This window comes from Lipotes vexillifer, unplaced genomic scaffold (assembly GCF_000442215.2).
Source record: "Lipotes vexillifer unplaced genomic scaffold, Lipotes_vexillifer_v1.1 scaffold1139, whole genome shotgun sequence".
NCBI classification, from domain to species: Eukaryota; Metazoa; Chordata; class Mammalia; order Artiodactyla; family Lipotidae; genus Lipotes; species Lipotes vexillifer.
This window is the reverse complement of record NW_006798273.1, coordinates 1729407-1747568: the sequence shown is the minus strand read 5'-3', so window position 1 is coordinate 1747568 and position 18162 is coordinate 1729407. Positions and strand designations below refer to the sequence as shown.

The 18162-nt window shown below is 44.4% G+C and overlaps 1 protein-coding gene across 1 annotated transcript in view; it reads right to left on the bottom strand.

Annotated features, from left to right (window-relative positions):
* Positions 1-18162, bottom strand: part of ACOXL (acyl-CoA oxidase like) — a 395915-nt gene that overhangs the window by 362604 nt on the left and 15149 nt on the right. Inside the window, 4 exon segments of the mRNA XM_007470234.1 lie at positions 6421-6550; positions 7015-7132; positions 17670-17800; positions 17930-18114. Of these exon segments, the coding sequence (XP_007470296.1) occupies positions 6421-6550; positions 7015-7132; positions 17670-17800; positions 17930-18114 (564 nt within the window).

The window sequence follows — 18162 nt, the reverse complement described above, 5'->3', positions numbered from 1 at the left end:
GGGATAAGCATAATGTTCCATGGGCATAAGCTACTCGCTACAGTGTTGTAACAGCGCAACATTGCAAACATCTAAAACACCATCAGTAGAAAAGTGATTAAGATATGGTACAGCCATACAATGGGATATCAAACAAAAAGAAAATTTTCTTTCTATGGAAATATGGAGAAATTGCCAAGGTATGTTTTAAATGAAAAACATCAAGGTGCAAACAAGTGAATACATTCCTTTTACTGCTGCTCTGTATGTTTAAAAAAAATGGGGTGGAGAAGACTACATTATTTGCTTGGTAGATGTTTTTTTTTTTAAAAAAACCAGAAACTAATAACAGTGTTTAGCTTTTGTGTGAGTGGGGTGGAGGTGGGGGGAATTGGGCAGACAGGGGACAGCACTGTACCTTTATATGCTTTCTGACTTTTGAGCCGTGTTAAACTAATACCTACTCCAAAAACAGATGTTTTAAAACATGTTAAATTGTACACTTAAACATAACCACTAGATGGCGCTTGTTCTTCATTCCAACGGCCACCCCCAAGGAATTCATTCCTATTTAACAAAGAAATTAAAGCTGGATGAAGAAGTCTTAGAAACTGTCTCCCTGAAAGCTTGAACATCTGCTTATCATAATATGAATATTTAAATTCCTAACACTTTTCAAGCAAAAAGGTAACCATCTCTGCGATGGGAAAGTCAGGGTTTCAGGAACATCTCAAGCTCTCCCAACTCCTATGCAACATGCATATTTGTTTGTGCATTTTCTGTCTTTAAATATCAACCTCCACGTGTAGCAATCTTAATGGGACACCTTAAATACTATGTGTATAACGATACGGTATAAATCATAAACAACGATGGTTTGGGGTATTTTATAATAACAGATATAATTTCTCTTTTCTGGTTTCTTGCATCTGTAAGATATAAAGATTTGGCAAATATTACTATCTCTGTGCCTCAAATGGCAGAGAGAGGCCCTGTAGAATTAAGAGACTTGGCAGGTCCTGGGTGGATGGCGTTAGTGTCGAGATTAAGAGACACATCTGCCAGGGTGTGTCTGTATGGGGTACAGAGAGGGCCCTGCTCTACCCTCAGCAGTTCCACCATCATCTGACTTATCGGTGGTCTGTGTAGGATTTAGCTTGAGAAAAAATGGTTCCTTTACTAAGCAAAAGGTTGAAAACCTCTGAACTAGGATATGCTACCAGCAAGAACTAAAGCAAAAGATACGAATCTCACCTTCCCTCGGAGAGGTGAAGGGTGTGGGCATCCAGCGTGAGTAAGACGAAGCCTTACTGGGAAGTTTCACACGTGGAATTAGGACCAAACCACAAGATACTAAGTTTCAAAATCGAATCATAAATACCTACTAGAGAGGCGAAAATAAAAAATACTGACAATACCAAGTGTTAAGAAGGTGCAGAGCAACTGGATCCCTCATTCACTGCTGGTGGGAAATATTTAAAAAATGGTACAGGCACTCTGGAAGAGTTTGACAATGTCTGATGAAGCTAAATATACACTTATGTTTATAACTCAGCAATTCCACTCCTGGGTATTTACCCAAGAGAAATGAAACCCTTTGTCTACACAAACACTTATACCTGAATGTTTATAGCAACTTTATTTGCAATCACCAAAAACTAGAAACAACCCAAATGTCCCTTGAGTGGGGCATAGATTAAACTGTGGTACATCCATACAATAGGGTACTACTCAGCAATAAGAACCACTGATACACATGACAACTGGGATGGATCTCCAAGGCATTGTGTTGAGTGGAAAAAAGCCAATCTCAAAAAGTTACATACAATAGGATTCCAATTTTATAACATTCTCAACGTGACTAAATTACAGTAATGAGGTACAGATCAGTGGCTGCCAGGAGTTAGGGTTATGGGGAGAATCTGACTCTAAAGGGGAAACACAGGAGGTTTCTCTGTGGTGCTGGAATAGATTGTGGTGGTGGTTGGTTACACAAAACTGTATGTGTGAACTACACACACACACACACACACACACACACACACACACTGATGTCCTCCAAAAGATTTGAACAGACACTTCACAAAAGAATGACCAATAAGCATGAGAGAAAACACTCAACGTCATTAAGTCAACATGGAAATACAAATTAAAATCACAATGAGATACCATTACACACCCACCTGAATGGCTAAAAAAAAGTTTTTAATGAGAAACCTAAATATTAACAAGGATGTGGAGCAACTAAAACTCTCATGTTTTGTTGTGATAACGTAAAACAATACAGTCACCCTGGGGAAAGGTTCTGTCAACTTCTCATAACACTAAACATATACCTACTCTATGACCTAACAATGACACTCCTAGTATTTACCCAAGAAAAGCAAACTGCTCATAAAAATTCTTGCAGAAGAATGTTCATACCAACTTTATCAATGATAGCTCCAAACTGGAAACAACCAAGGCCTCCATCACTAACAGAGCAGATAAATAAACTATGGTCTAGTCGTAAAATGGAATACTACTTAGCAATAAAAAGGAATGTACTATTGATACACATAAATGGCATGTATTAATTTAGAAAACATTATACTGGGCTCTCTGGGATCACCTGCTCTAGAGGAAGCCAGCTGCCATGATGCGAGGACACTCAAGCAGCTTCGCGGAGAGGTCCACATGGGAGAAACACTGAGGCTTCCTGACAACAGCCATGTGAGTACACCACCTTGGGGGTGGATCTGCCAGCCCCAGTCAAGCCTTTATATGACTTAAGCCCCAACCAACATCTTATATACAACCTCATGAAAGACCCAGAGCTGCCCAGCTAAGATGCTGTGAAACTCATGACCCACGGAAACCGGTTGTTAAGTTTTGAGGTAATCTGCTACACATCAATAGATAAGGAGCACACATGGCACTGTCATACACACAAACAACTGAAGGGCATGAACTAGTATCTTATTTTAAAACAGTTTAATAATATGTAACACACCAAGAACAAAGCAAGAATCATAAAAGTATAGCTTGATGAATTATCATGAAGGTTACACACACCTGTATAATCTCTACCCAAGTGCAGGGAAATCACATTACATCACCAGACTCTCCCCTTGGTCTCCCTCTCAATCACTCCCTCCCTCCTGCCCATACTAGCTGCTGTCCTGACTTGTAACTCCATAAATTATTTTTGACTGCTTTTAAATATTAAAGAAATGGTATTAGACACTATGTATTCTTTTGAGTCTGGCTTCCCTCACTCAGCGTGGCTAATAAGATTCATCTTAGTGTCATCTTAGTGTCTATTCACGCATTTTCATTGCTGTGTGGGATTAAATTGAATTAATATACCACCAAAAATATGCTGTGTGAACATATTATGTAATTCCATTTGTATTAAATTCTGAAACAGACAAAACTAAAACACAGTAGGAACAAAAACAGAATAGTGGTTACCTCTGGGAGGGGAAGGGCAGGGCCTGGTAAGGGCATGAGGGACCTTTCTGGGGTGATAGTAATGTTCTCTATTTTGATAGGGGTTTGGGTTACAAAGGTGAATGCACCTGCCAAAATTCTGATAGTTTTGTATTTCATTGTACTTTACAGCAAAAGAAAAAATCTGAGCCATGTTGACAGGATATACGCCATGGAATGATATGATGCGATGTGACGTGACAGGACAGGATAGGATAAGATAGGATATATGGTATGATATATGATATGATATGATATAATACGGTGTGATGTGATGTGATAGGATAGGATAGGGTAGATGGGATGGTATGATATGATATAATGTGATGTGATGTGATGTGATATGATGTGATGAGAAGGGCATCTCCCCTCATACGCTCCCCCAGAACCCAGAACCTCAGCCTAAACATGAGAAAAACATCAGACAGACCTGAATTGAGGGACATTCAACAAAATACCTGACCGATACTTTTCAAAAGTGTCAAGGTCATGAAAAACAGGGAAAGACTAAGGAATTGTCACAGCCCACAGGAGGCCAAGAAGCTGTGACAATGAAACACGTGGTGTCCTGGATGGGGTCCTGGAAGAGAAAGAGGCCATCACGGGGAAAACTGAGGAAACCTAAGTAAAGTCTAGAGTTTAATTCATAGCAACGTACCAATGCCGCTGCCTTCGTTTTGACAAATGTACCGTGGTTCTGTAAGATGTTAACAACAGGGGAAACTTGGTAAGAGGGAGATGAGAAAACTCTGTTATCTCTGCAACTTTTCTATAAATTGAAAATTATTCCAAAATAAAAAATCCATTTTAAAAAGAGACAACAAAGCAGAAACTAACACACCATTGTAAAGCAATTATACTCCAATAAAGATGTTAAAAATAAATAAAATAAATAAAATTTAAAAGAGACAACAAGCAAGGCAACAACAAAATCAAAAAGGCTGTTGTGTATTAAAACACACACACACACACACACACACACACACACACACACACACACACACACACACACCCCACTGGACAGGAACAAAGACGCAGACGTAGAGAATGGACTTGAGGACACGGGGAGGGGGAAGGGTAAGCTGGGACGAAGTGAGAGAGTGGCATGGACATACATACACTACCAAATGTAAAACAGATAGCTAGTGGGAAGCATCCGCATAGCACAGGGAGATCAGCTCAGTGCTTTGTGACCACCTAGAGGGGTGGGATGGGGAGGGTGGGAGGGAGACGCATGAGGGAGGGGATATGGGGATATATGTATATGTATAGCTGAGTCACTTTGTTATAAAGCAGAAACTAAGACACCATTGTAAAGCAATTATACTCCAATAAAGACGCTAAAAAATAAATTAATTAATTAAAAAGAAAAAAAGCTGCTGTGTGTGGGACTTCCCTGGTGATCCAGTGGTTAAGACTTCGCCTTCCAATGCTAGGGGTGCGGGTTCAATCCCTGGTCGGGGAGCTAAGATCCCACATGCCTTGTGGCCAAAAAACTAAAACATAAGACAGAAGCAATACTGTAACAAATTCAATATAGACTTAAAAAAAAAGTGGTGTGTGTTTTTCTCTAACTCTAAGTCAAAATGAGTTTTGGTCTAGGGGAAAGCACATCTTCAGATACCAAATGTGAATGCCCTCATGACAAGGAACATCCTTGGCACCTAAGCTTTTGACCACCATGTGACTCCTGGCAGCACAGATGTTCTGGAATAAAATACCGACAAGAACTTGAAAACCAACCCTGGTTTCCCAGTAGGGCTCTGCTTCAATAACCCGCACCTTGGTCCTGGTCTCTTTGGTAACTTCCTTCTGGAGACACCTCCAGCTCAGCCCAAGATAAACTCCCTCTTCTCTTTGAAATCAGCAAGAATCAAAAATGCTCCATCTCCATTAAAAAGTGAGGTGCGCCCCGCTACAAGCATTCATGGCTCCCCAGAGGCAGTGCGCACAGAGCCCATCTGCCTTCTAGCAAACACTGCGATCACAACTCGACCTCCGATGCCCCAAACCTTGACACCACCCTGAGAACACCACGCACAACCTGGATGAGTAGACGGTGAATGAAAGAGAAACTGTTGAGTCATCTTGCGGTAACTGTCAAAGGCTGCAGGCCCTGAGCCAGCGGGTGCCTGAGAAGATGCAAAGGGGGTCGTTTCTAAGTGCTGAGGTTTAATTCTAGCTGTGACGTTCCCTCAACTGGCGAGAGGTATCTTGGCTGATGGGCAAAGTCTACAAAGTTCTCAGGAAGAAAGGCTCTGAAGACGGAGAGAAAAGGGTTCAAGGGGAAGGAAAGATCCCTCCCCAGAGACAAAAACCTCACAGGAATCCCTGAAGGAGGCAGTTCCAGACCCCACCCCTGCATCCTGGGCCTCCACTGGGTGACCGAGTGACCATAGGAAGGGAGTTTCCCTCTCCATCCTTTTTCTCCCCTTCCTTCCTTGAGCTTTCATTAAGCGCCTACACCAGCTAAACACTAGGAATTCAATACAAGCCTGGCTGGCTCCTACCTTCAAAGGGCTTGGAGTCCAGCGTGGAAGACAGAACAGGAGGAAGAGGGGTCCCGTACAAAGTGCACATGTCATCATTAGACCTCAAGTGGCTGGATGGGTGCCGCCTCCCAGGGATGGCCTGGTTGTTTTCTGGAATGGAGAGCCTTTGGTTTAGCAATTACCTTTGCCTGGTTCCATCAGGAGGACCCGACAGAAGGCAGAGCAATGAGAACCTAGTTGCTCTGCAGGATCCGCTGAGGAGTGGGGTGTCTGTGGGCAGAGAGAGGAAGTCCCAGGAGGGAGGGAGGGAGGCAGTGGGGCGGGGAGGGCAGGAGCAAAGGGGTGGAAGGGTGAGCAGGAAGGAAGCGAAGGGGGAAATGGGGCTGAGTGAGCGGGGCATAGGAGCAGATACAATCTCCCGAGACAAAAACACGAACTGTCACCAAACTCAGGCATGTCTCTCACTAGGTAAAGGTACATGCGGCAGCTACTGCTGGGGCTCTTCCTCCCCTGCCCAGGATCCTGGGGATGCTGCATCAGCTCAGCCCAAGGGGGCAGCTCCTGATTGGTCCAGGTCACCACGGGGATCTCAACCTCCAGGACAGTGACTGGTTTAGAAATGAGACTTGAAGCTTCAAACAAGGGGGGTTACTTTTTAGGCAGCATGTGGGAGGTGCTGAGATGGGGGTGGCACCTGAGAGGTCAGCTAAGAAAGCAGTAATGGGTTTGCGGCTGACAGCTCAGGGTCTTGGAGGATGCCCAGCCGTCTAGGCTACAGGTACAACCAGGCCTTGACTGGCTCCCAAGACCATGCTCTGACCATGGGATGGTGGAGTCTGCTGACTTATGGGGCTCCTTGTTTCCAATTGTAGTGACACCTTTGGTAACCCAAAGGATGTCTTTGGTGGAACATTATGGTCCACAAATTCTTCAGGAGAAGATCTAGAGGGCAAATCCATCATCTTCAACAACAAACCCTTTCACTGGGTGTGTAGGAGGCACCCTCGGTGAGTCTAACATGCACAGGAGCCAGGGTTCCCTCCTAGACCTTGAGAGCTACCTGTCCACCTACCTGTCCATTTACAGGTAAATGGGAAGATGGCCATGGAGATTCCCTCAGGGGCCCATGATGACCTGGACTTCAAGGCCTGGGCAAAGAGGGCAAAGAGGAGGTCAACACTCTCCCACAGCTGCCAGGAAGGCATAGGAGAGACCCTGGGGGCCTGAGGGGTCTCCCGTGATGTCTGAGTTCCCACAGTAAGTCCATAAATAGTGTCAAAAGAAACAGAGGTTTGCACGTGGTCCATAGAGCCGTCCCTGGGAAGAGAAGGGCAAGTAATCAGGGGCCCTGCAGTCACTTTTTGTCACGGTCATAACCACGTAAGAAGCAATCTCAGCTCCCGGAATCAACCCACCTGCAAAGCCTTATTCATGGAGGGAGAACAGGGTATAAATGCTGTAGCCTGGATGTGACTGTAAGGTAGAGCATGGACAGAAGGGAACTTAGAAAGAAAAGAGATGCTATCGAAGCTCAGTGCAACGAAGTAAATAAAAATAAAAACATACCCACACTAACAGGAGGTCACAGGAGAATCTCAGCTCCCTGGCAGGGAGAGAAGGGGGCAGAGGACTGCAGGGCGGCACCCCGAAAACAGCGCCGGTTCTGAGATCTCATGACACAGTCAGAATGGCTTCCGTTAGAAAATAGGCCTGATTTCCTCCGAAATTGCAGTCCCTCCCGAGGCCGAGAGGAATGAGCACCCATGACCCCTAGTCTCTCTACACAGACATTGGTCCCTTGCATGCATAACATTTCCTTTTGGAATCAATCAGCAAGTCTCTGCCCAAAAAGCCAAGCTATTGCCCACTTCAGATCAAAGTCACGGCCAGAGGAAGGAGGAGGGAACTTAACAGGTAGTGTTTAAGTGCTCCCACTCAAGGCAGAAATGCCTGACCTGGCTTCCCAGGTGCTCTTCTGAGACATCCTTCACTCACTGCAGTGACCCAGAGACTCAGGAAGAAGCCAATGATGGGTGCCCAGTGCTCTGTCAGTCTGACACGCATTTCCCCTTTTCTGGGCCACATCACCTCCTTTTGTCTTTAGCAGCCTCCCACTCCCTCCCCCACCCACGCGGTTCTGGTTGGTGACCCGCCCCAGGGGCCACTTCAAGGAAAGGCAATGGCAATGGCCAGCTGGGCCAATGAGGGTGACCTGGGCCAGGCTTGAAGCCAAGCAGAGTCCCTCTCTTCCAGCCTGGCTGCTGAGCTGTGAGACATGCACCCAAAGCTCCAAAGGCCATGAGGTGGCCAGGGTCTGTCTGGACGTGAGGAGAGCAGAGCTGAGGACTCCTGGCTGTGTCACCCTAGCAACCTGAACTCCAGCCTCTGTGCCTGAAGCCAAGGTGAGCTGTGTTTCTGTCTGCAAGTGAAACAAAAGTGAAATAAAAGCAAACTAATTGGGGTGCTTCTGGTTGAAAACCAAAAGTTTGGTTGAAACGCAACTCACAGTGGCCTGAACAGTAAAGGGAACTTGCTACTAAACGGAACTGCAGAGACAGGACAAGGGGCAGGGTTCAGGGCACGTCTGACTCCCTGGCTCAATCAGGCCCTGCCTCTGTGAGTCACTTCCTCCTAGGGCTGGCTTCCCTCTTGGTGGCAAAATGGCTGCACGCCTAGCCAGCCTCACATCCAGACTCCACCGCATCCAAAATGAGAGGGCCTGCCCATCCGGCAGATCTCTCAGATAAGCAAGGAAGCATCTTTCCCAGGAGCCCTCAGAAACCTCCCTTCCTATTTCATTGGCCAAAATTGGATCACGGGACTATTCCTGTACCAACCGGAGTAGCACTGGCTTCCTCAGGGTTACGGGTCAATCCCTTTGTCAAGGTGGGCGGTCGATGAGGTGACTGGTCTACTTTCCCTGAATTATACAACCTACGGGAGAGGGTCACGTGCCCAAATGAAAACCTAGGAAATTCTGGGAAGAGGCGTCATGTGAAGACAAACGCTTACTTCATTAACACTGTGGCAAACAAGGAAGAAAAGAAATTACTATTGGGTTGGCCAACAAGTTCACCTGGGTTTTTCCATAAGATGTTACAGAAAACCCGAACAAACATTTTGGCCAGCCGATAAATGTTAGGTGTTATTATTGTTGTTTTCATTGACCTGTAATTACCCAAACATTTTGCCTTAAGTAGTACTACTATATTAGGTTTGTATCTTCCTTATGGTTTTTTCCCCTTGCCCTAATTTTTTATTATTTATTTATTTCCCAATCATTATTTAAAATTGACATACAGTTGATTTACAATATTGTATTAGCTTCAGGTATACAACATAGTGATTCAAAAATTGTATAGGTTATACTCCATTTAAAGTTATTATAAAATACTGGCTATATTCCCTGTGCCGTACATGGTAGTTCTATATTTAATTTTTTGAGGAACTTCCATACTGTTTTCCATAGTGGCTACACCATTTTGTGTTCCCACCACAGCGTACAAGGGTTCCGGTTTGTCTACATCCTTCCCAACGCATGTTGTCTTTTTGTATTGGTCTCTTAAAGCAGGCAGAAAACAAAAAGTGGAGTTACAAACCAATGTTACAATAAAGCTAGCATTTATAATCACCCAGGTATTTATTGATACAGCACGATCTTCTCTAAGGGAATTTCTCACATTAAATTAGTAAACAGAATTTATAATGATCAAATCCTGCAGATCCCACCTCTTCACTGTCTCTGTCCTCTCCTCTCTACGTTTTTCACCAGAACTATTCCCTTTTCACACTTCATCATTATCCCCTTTGAGAGTCAAACGAGAGATCAAATATAAAAAGTTTGCGACCAACTGCACAGACAGCCCTGTGAAGGGGAAGTGGGACCACTGAGTCTCCTGGCCTTTTACCAGCAGGGGTTTTAGTTCCTTTCTCTAGATCTCTCTTTCTCTCAGTCTCTCTCAATCTCTTCCTGTCTCTCTCTCTGCCAGTATCCTGTGGAGGGACCCTTGGGTTAGTTTACTATTTTCTTTTCTTCCAACTGTTGGTCCAACCAGGAAACAATTCTGCCTTTTACAACCATAACTGGGAGGCAACACGGGCTAAGTCATCATCTTAAATCCATGATAAAGACCCTCACCCAGCTGGAGAACAGGCAAAATGACAGTAACTTCCAACCACACCCATGTGTCCCCCTCCCACCTCTCTGCCCCCCCCCTCCAATCCTCTAGAATCTTGGTTTAGCATTCCTTTACTTCCACTGTACAGAGTTTCTCACATATCCAGGTATGTCTAAAGAGTATACTGTTGGCTTAATTTATGCTAACTTTGTAAAAAAAAAAAAAGGAATCAGCACACCGATGTTCATAGCAGCACTATTCACAATAGCTGAGACATAGAAGCAACCTAAGTGTCAACTGACAGAGGAATGGATAAAGAAGATACGGTACATATACACAACGGACTACTACTCAGCCATAAAAAAGAATGAAATAATGCCATCTGCAGGAACATGGATGGACCTAGAGATTATCATACCAAGTGAAGTAAGTCAGACAGAGAAAGACAAATATTATATATCACTTACATGTGGAATCTAAAAAAATAACACAAATGAACTTATTTATGAAACAGAAACAGACTCACAGACATACAAAACAAACCTATGGTGACCAAAGGTTAAAAGGGGTGGGGGAGGGATAAATTAGGAGTTTGGGATTAGCAGATATAAAATATTATATATCAAATAGATATACAACAAGGACTTGCTGTATAGCACAGGGAACTTATTCAATGCCTTGTAATAAACCATAATGGAAAAGAATATGAAAAAGAATATATATTCATATATGTATGTGTACATGTGTGTATATATATATGAATCACTTGGCTGTACATCAGCAACTAACACAACATTGTAAATCGACGATACTTCTATAAGAAAAAAAAAAGCCTTGGGCTTCCCTGGTGGCGCAGTGGTTGAGAGTCTGCCTGCCGATGCAGGGGACGCGGGTTCGTGCCCCGGTCCGGGAAGATCCCACATGCCGCAGAGCGGCTGGGCCCGTGAGCCATGGCCGCTGAGCCTGTGCGTCCGGAGCCTGTGCTCCGCAACGGGAGAGGCCACACCAGTGAGAGGCCTGCATACTGCAAAAAAAAAAAAAGCCTTGTCTTTAGCAAGTTTGATGTTTGTAATACAATATTATTTTCTATACTCACTATACTATGCCTTAGCTCTCCAGGCCTTTTTTATCTACTGGTTGCAAGTTTGTACCTTTAAACAACATCTCTCTTATTCTTCCTACCACCCAGCCCCTGGTAACCACGATTCCACTCTGTTTTTATGAGTTCACAGCTTTTTTAGATTTCACGCATAAGAGGAGCATCATTTTCTAATGAGCCTAAAGTCATATATGGAGAATCCCTGCTCACCATCCTTTCAGGCACCTGGGCTTATGACCTGTCATTCATTCTCCACGCACCCATCCCTCAGGGACTATAAGATTCATCTCTGGAGAAATTAACCCTGACCAAAACAAAACACTAATACTGGTCTGCCACTGAAAGGTTGGTTCTCTCTGATCAAGAAAGCCTGTGGCCAACGACCCTGCCTGATTACAATCAGCATCTTGCTCATATTACTCACTTCACTCCTACTTTGAACAAACACCCAAGACTGACTAGACATTTAACAAAAGCCTCCGACACGAAAGCCAGAGGTCAAAAGTACAAATGGGAAAAGAAAAAGGAACTCAAATGAAACAGAGACAAAGCAGAGAATAGAAGGAAACATCTCAAAAATTACCATCAACTACTCCCAAGAAATAAGAGACTTTGCAACCAGAAAACAAGAACAGATGCTATAAAAAAGGAATAAAGAACTTAAAGAACTTTTGAAAATTAAAAATACAATAGTAGATATTTTAAATGACTCAAGAACAGTTGGAAGATAAAGTTGAGAAAATCTCTCAGGAATTAGAATGAAAAGGTAAAGAGATGAAAAGGATTAGGAGACTAGAAGACAAGCCCAGGAGGTCCAACATGTGAACAAAAGGAGTCCAGATAAGAGAGTGGTGCAAATAGTTGAAGAACATGACTTTCCAAATTAAAAGAGCCCATCGTATGCCCCCCATGATGAAAGAAATGAAAGAAAAAGAGGCCCACATCAAGCCACAACATGGTGAAATTCCATAAAACCAGTGCTAAAAAGAAAGTCCTGGAAGAAAAACAAGTCATATATTTATATATTAAAATGCCAGGGTGCAGAAGCAATCAGATTCATTACTAACAATGTTGGATACCTGAAAGCAATGGCATAATGTCTTTAAAATTCTGGGGGACATTTTACTTCCAGCCTAGAATTCTACACCTGTACAAATATTCAGCCGATTATGATAGTAAATATTTTCAGACATGAAGATCTCAAAAATCTCAAAAAGTTAACTCTCTGGTATCCCTTCTCAAGAAGCTATTAGATGAGAGACTGTCCTGGTTATCTATGGCTATGGTAACAATGTACCCCAAAACTCAGTGGCTTAAAACAACAATTCATTATCATTATATCTCACTACTCTTTCTAACAGGAATTTGGACACACAGGATCAAGTAGAGATGGCGTGTCTCTGCTTCTCAGTGTCTGGGGCCCCAACTTAGATGACTTAGATGGCTGGAGGCTGGAGCGGTCGGGAATGGTCAGCATCTCGCTATGGGGCATCTCTACATGGACCAGCTCGGGCTTCCTCCCAGCATGGCAGCCATAGGCTGGTAGAACTTTTCACATGGAAGCTTGGGACCTCAAGACACAGGAAGTGGAAGGTACCGGTCACTTTAGGCCTGAGCCTGGACACTGGCACACTGTCACTTCAGCCATATCCTGTGGGTCAAAGCAGTCATAAGCCACCCAGATTCAAGGGGCGGGTTCACAAACCACACCTCTCAACGGGAGCAGTGTTAAAGAACTTGTGGCCATCTCTAATCCTCCACAAAGGGTAACCAAAAAAGAGAAGGCCTGGGGAAACAGTGACTTGACTATAGAGGAGATGCAAAGGAAATTCCCAAGATAATGGTGAAGACAATGGTAAAGCCAGTCCAGACTAAAGCCCCAGAAGGAGGCCTCCTGGCTGGATGTGTCTGTGGGGGGCCAGGAGGAACAGAACTGCCAGTTACCTGACAGGTTTGACCAAATGGAGAGGAGTGCAACTGTTCTATCCAAAAGTGTGGAGGCCAGTGAGTGATGAGTTTATACAAAACTAAGCAAATGAATAAAAGGGGCAATTGTTAGCCCAAGAGAACACCAAAAGTTGTGAAAGAAAGGAAATTAAATATGGTACATACACTAAGGGGCATGGCTGAGAATAATACTTACGTAGTCACAGCGATGTGAACACTGGATACTGATTTAAGTAAAAATGGGGATGCACGGATTTGGGGGAATAAGGAAAGAAAGTGGGCGTTAGTGGGAATCTTCATTTTCTATACAAGTAAGTCATTATATAATCAAGAAGTAGCTGCTTACGCATGCTTCTAAGGAAATAGAGGTAAATAACTAAGAATCCAATGAAAGACTTGGAAGTGTTTGCCAGTGAGGAAAGGGGATGAGGGATGAAGGGGGTGGAACAGGGGTGGATGCTTTTCACTCCAAACCTCATAGTATTTTTTGTATTAAGTAGGTTCATACATTATATCATGAACATAAAAATTAAATTGTAAAAGAGCAAGCTATAGGACAAAACACATAGCATGATCTTTTTTATATAAGAAAATGTTCGCATGTATATGTGAACTCATAGGAAAATAGAAAAAGTAGAAAAAAAAACCCTACAACACACTAAAGTATTCAAAGTGGTCGGAAGACCAAAAGTCCATCAACAAATGAATGGGTAAACAAACTGTGGTCTATCCATGCAGTGGAGTCTTATCCAGACTTGGAAAGGAAGGAGATTCTGTCATGTGTCACAATATGGACGAACCTTCAGGACACTCTGCTAAGTGCATAAGCCAGACGCCAAAGGACAAATATTGGATGATTCCACTTATGTGAAGTAACTACAGTAGTCAAATTCATAGAGACAGAAAGTAGAATGGTGGTTGCCAGGGGCTGTGGGGAGGAAGGAAGGGGGAGTTAGTGTTTAATGAGTAGAGTTTCAAACTGTGAGGATGCCGAAGTTCTGGAGATGGACGCGGGTGATGGTCGCACAACACTGTGAATGTACTTAATGCCACTGCACACTTAAAAATGGTTAAAATGGTAAATTTTATTTTCTGTGTATTTCACCACAATCAAAAAAGAAAAAGTGGTTGGGGGAGGGGAGAGTTTAAGAAACTTTCACGTTTTCCATATTATTTGACTCTTTGCAATGAGAAGTTTTTCATGAAATACTTGCATGTATATATAAGACTGAGGGGAAAAACTAAACCTTTGCAAAAGTTAAGGAAGAGAAATGTGCATTGCTCCAGGGAAGGAAAGAAAAGGCAGTGAAGAGAAAGAAGGGGGCGGGGGAAACAGGCAGGCCCAGCACAGCCAGGTCATGGAGGGGAGCCCTGAGGAAGGGTGGTGAGGGGGTCTTGGGGGCCCAGAAATGTCTAGTGGGGCCTGTAAGCCTTGCATTGTGCACACCCACTCGCCCACCAGGCCCTCAGGAGAGAGCTCCGGTTTGCCAAGAAACAAACTCAAAAACATTTTAAAAGCTTATCTCATTTCAGATGTTGCTTTTAAATATTCCCTGCAAACCCCAGGGAGGAGCCTCAAGTGGCCCAGAATCCTCGGGGGTCCCAGTCAAGGGCATGCTGTCCTATGCACCGCAGAGCAGGTGTGACCCTCAGCAGCCGGGGCATTCCCGGAGCCTAGGGGACCCTCCACCAGAGTAGGGACAGGAAGGACTCGGCCTGGCAAGCTGGTCTTGGGGAGAGACGGGAGACCTTGGCTGTGCCCACACCACACCTGGGGAGGCGGACTAGTGGATGAATCCCTGCACTGAGGGCAGCTATGATGTACACAGAAAACTGCACAACCAGGTTTTTGTTTTTTTGGAAGCAAACTGTTTCCTGGGCTCTTATGTCCTGGGAATGCCAGACCCTGTACAAACTTCCCACTATACACACAGCACTCACACTAATGAACCCCACCCCCTCCCATACCTACTTGAACTTCAAAGGCCTTGGGAGGGGAGACCAGCCACAGGAGGCCTCACCTTGCCTCAGTGAATCTGTGGCTAGAGAAGCTTTATTTCTGGCCTCCCATGGAGCTTTTTACTGCAGCAGAATGTTAAAAAAAAAAAAAAAAACATCGAGAAATCAGGATCACTGTCTTCTAACCCCTGTAAGATCAAATCTGATACAATGTGAACTTTCAAGCAGATAGCACAATCTTTAATCACTGGGGAAAAACAATATGAAATTTAGGCTCTTATTTCAACTGTGAAATTATGAAGTCAATAAGCAAGAACTGGAGAGAATGGAAAAGTGTTTGTTAGGGTAATTTGTACCTTGAGAGAATGGAAAAGTGTTTGTTAGGGTAATTTGTTCCTTTTTTTTTTTTCTCTTTTTTTTCTCCTTTTTTTTTTTTTCTTTTTGGTGTCACACCACAGCCAGCAATACTAAATAGCTACTCAACAGTCTATAAGTGTCCCAACAATCCAGCAGCACAGATATTATCCCCATTCTTTTGAATCAGCAAATATAAGCTCAGGAAGGTAAAATCACACTTGATGACAATCACACAGGCAATAAGCTGCCGGCTGGCTTTCCAGCCCCCGCCTGCCTTACCCTCTGTCCCTAAGCAGACCATTTAATTCACAGCAAAGAACCTTCTACAAGGCCCAAATCAGTAGTTTGGATATTAGCATTCTTTCCCATCATTTAAACTGCAGTTACCTAAACTGAAAAGACAAAGAGATGACAGCCCATGAACTAAACTGAAAAGATGGAGGAAGACAGGAAAAGGGATGTGACAGAACTAAATATGACTTAAAGCAGTAGGACCTCCTTGCCCTCTGAAAAATTACTGAGGCCTCCACACAAAAACCTGCACATAGATGTTTATAGCAGTTTTATTCATAATTGCCAAAACTTGGAATCAACCGAGATGGCCTTCAGTAGATGAATGGATAAATAAACTGTGGTTCATCCAGACAATGGAATACTATTCAGCAAGAAAAAGAAATGAGCTATCAGGCCATGGAAAGATACAGATGAAGCTTAAATACATATCACTAAGTGAAATAAGGCAATCTGAAAAGGCTACATACTATATGATTCCAACTGTATGATTGTAGAAAAGGTAAAACTGTGGAAACAGTGAAAAGATCAGTAGTTGCCAGGGGTGGATGGTAGGGAGAGAAAAATAGAGCACAGAGAATTTTTAAGGCAGTGAAAATACTCTGTATGATACCAAATGATGGGTACATGTCCACAGGAAGTACACCACCAAAAGTGAACTGTAATGTAAACTGTGGACTTGGTGATTATGATAAATCAATAGATTCATTTCTGGCTAAAAAAAAATACACACACACACACAAACAAAAAAAACACACAAAAAAACAAAAAACAAGTACCATTTTGGTGAGTGATGTTAATAATGGAGTGGGGGGCTATGTCTGTGTGGGGACAGGGGTTATATGAGATATCTCTGTACCTCCCTCTCAATTTTGTTGTAAACCTAAAACTGCTCTTTAAAATTATCTTTAAAAAAATTACTGGGGGCCCCAAATATCTATTGGTATTTATCATTTCAGAAATTATAACAGAAAAATTGCTCAAATATTTATTAAATCATTTGAAAATAACAGTATTAAAATTTAATTAGAAAAGTGGCATTGTTCTGCATTTTTACAAATCTCTTTCATATCTGCCTTAAAACTGCTGGAGTCTCATATCTGCTTCTGCAGACATGTTGGAAAATGATACATCATGTAGTCTCTGGGAACTACCACTGTACACTTGTGAGAAAATGAGAATGAAAAGGCCAATAACTGCTTCATATTATTACTAAAATAATTTCTAACTTATGAAGCTCCTGGGACAGTCTTGGGTACCGCCCGGAGTCCCTGGACCATGCTTTGAGAATCATGACATAAAGAACTAGGTGTGAGAGAGAAGGAAAAAGAAGGTGGGGAGACACTCAAGGGCACACCCACCATCTCACACCTGTCAGCTTTCACCTTCCCTAAGCTCCCCTCTCCCCAATGGGTACCACCAGGGCAGAAACCGCGCTTCCTGGCCAAGTACAGGCTGCTTTTACTCCAAGCATCTCCTTCCCTCTCAGCCCAGCTCAACCTTGAGACATAAACTAAACGTGGGCTAAGTAGTTAATCTTCCTTCGGAACATACTGGTGTTCTTAACTGGAGCTTTCTTAAACTAAAACTCCAAAGCCTGATTCTAAAAGTGGGCTTATCAGTCGGCCTGAGATGGGGTCAGCCGCCCAACAGAGCACAGGAGAAACAGTGCCCATTGAGACACAACGGTTGAGTTCTGGTCCTGACTGGCCGGTCCCTGGGTTATTTTCGCCCGCTGCAAACTTAGGCGGCACCAAGCCCTTTGCCCACTTCTCAGGGCTGTCCTGGCATCAAATGACCTCGTGGACCTGAGCCCACCTTACAACCCAAGCACCCCAGCTGCTCTTAGGCTGCACACCTGGACTCCGCAGGGCCCCTGGGAGCCTGCCCCACGCCGACGACCAGATACACCCTGGGCAGAGCCAGTCCACCCCTGTGACGGAAAAATGCCCTCACTTCCCGGCAGGCACGACCCGAGATGACGCTGTTCTGCCCCCGTTTCCGCGCTCCTGGTGCGGACAGGGTTGCACAGTGGCCCTGGGCGCGCTCCACTCCCGCCTCATCCTGGGTTTTCTGACCCTTATTCCCTGCAGGGGTGGGACACGCGGAGGCGGGGAGTCAAGACACAGGTTTAGAAGCAAGGCCGATCCTTCCAGCCACCACTCTCGGCCGAGCACCCCGCCCGCCGCTGCGGGGGCCCACCCGTGCACCCCGACTCCCGGTGTAGGAGGGAACTCGGCGGGCGGAGAACACCTCCGGGGGCAGATGAAGTCGCCGGCTCTGCTGCGCCCACAGGACTGGGGAGGGCAGTTCATCATCTGCCAAGTCGGGAGGGACCTGCTTCTCGGGCACAGCACCCACACCCCCAGCTCGCCCTCGCCCGGGGCGCACCAGGAGGGCGCTGCCCGCAGGGACGCGCGGGGACAGAGGGGATGCGGCCGGCGGCGGG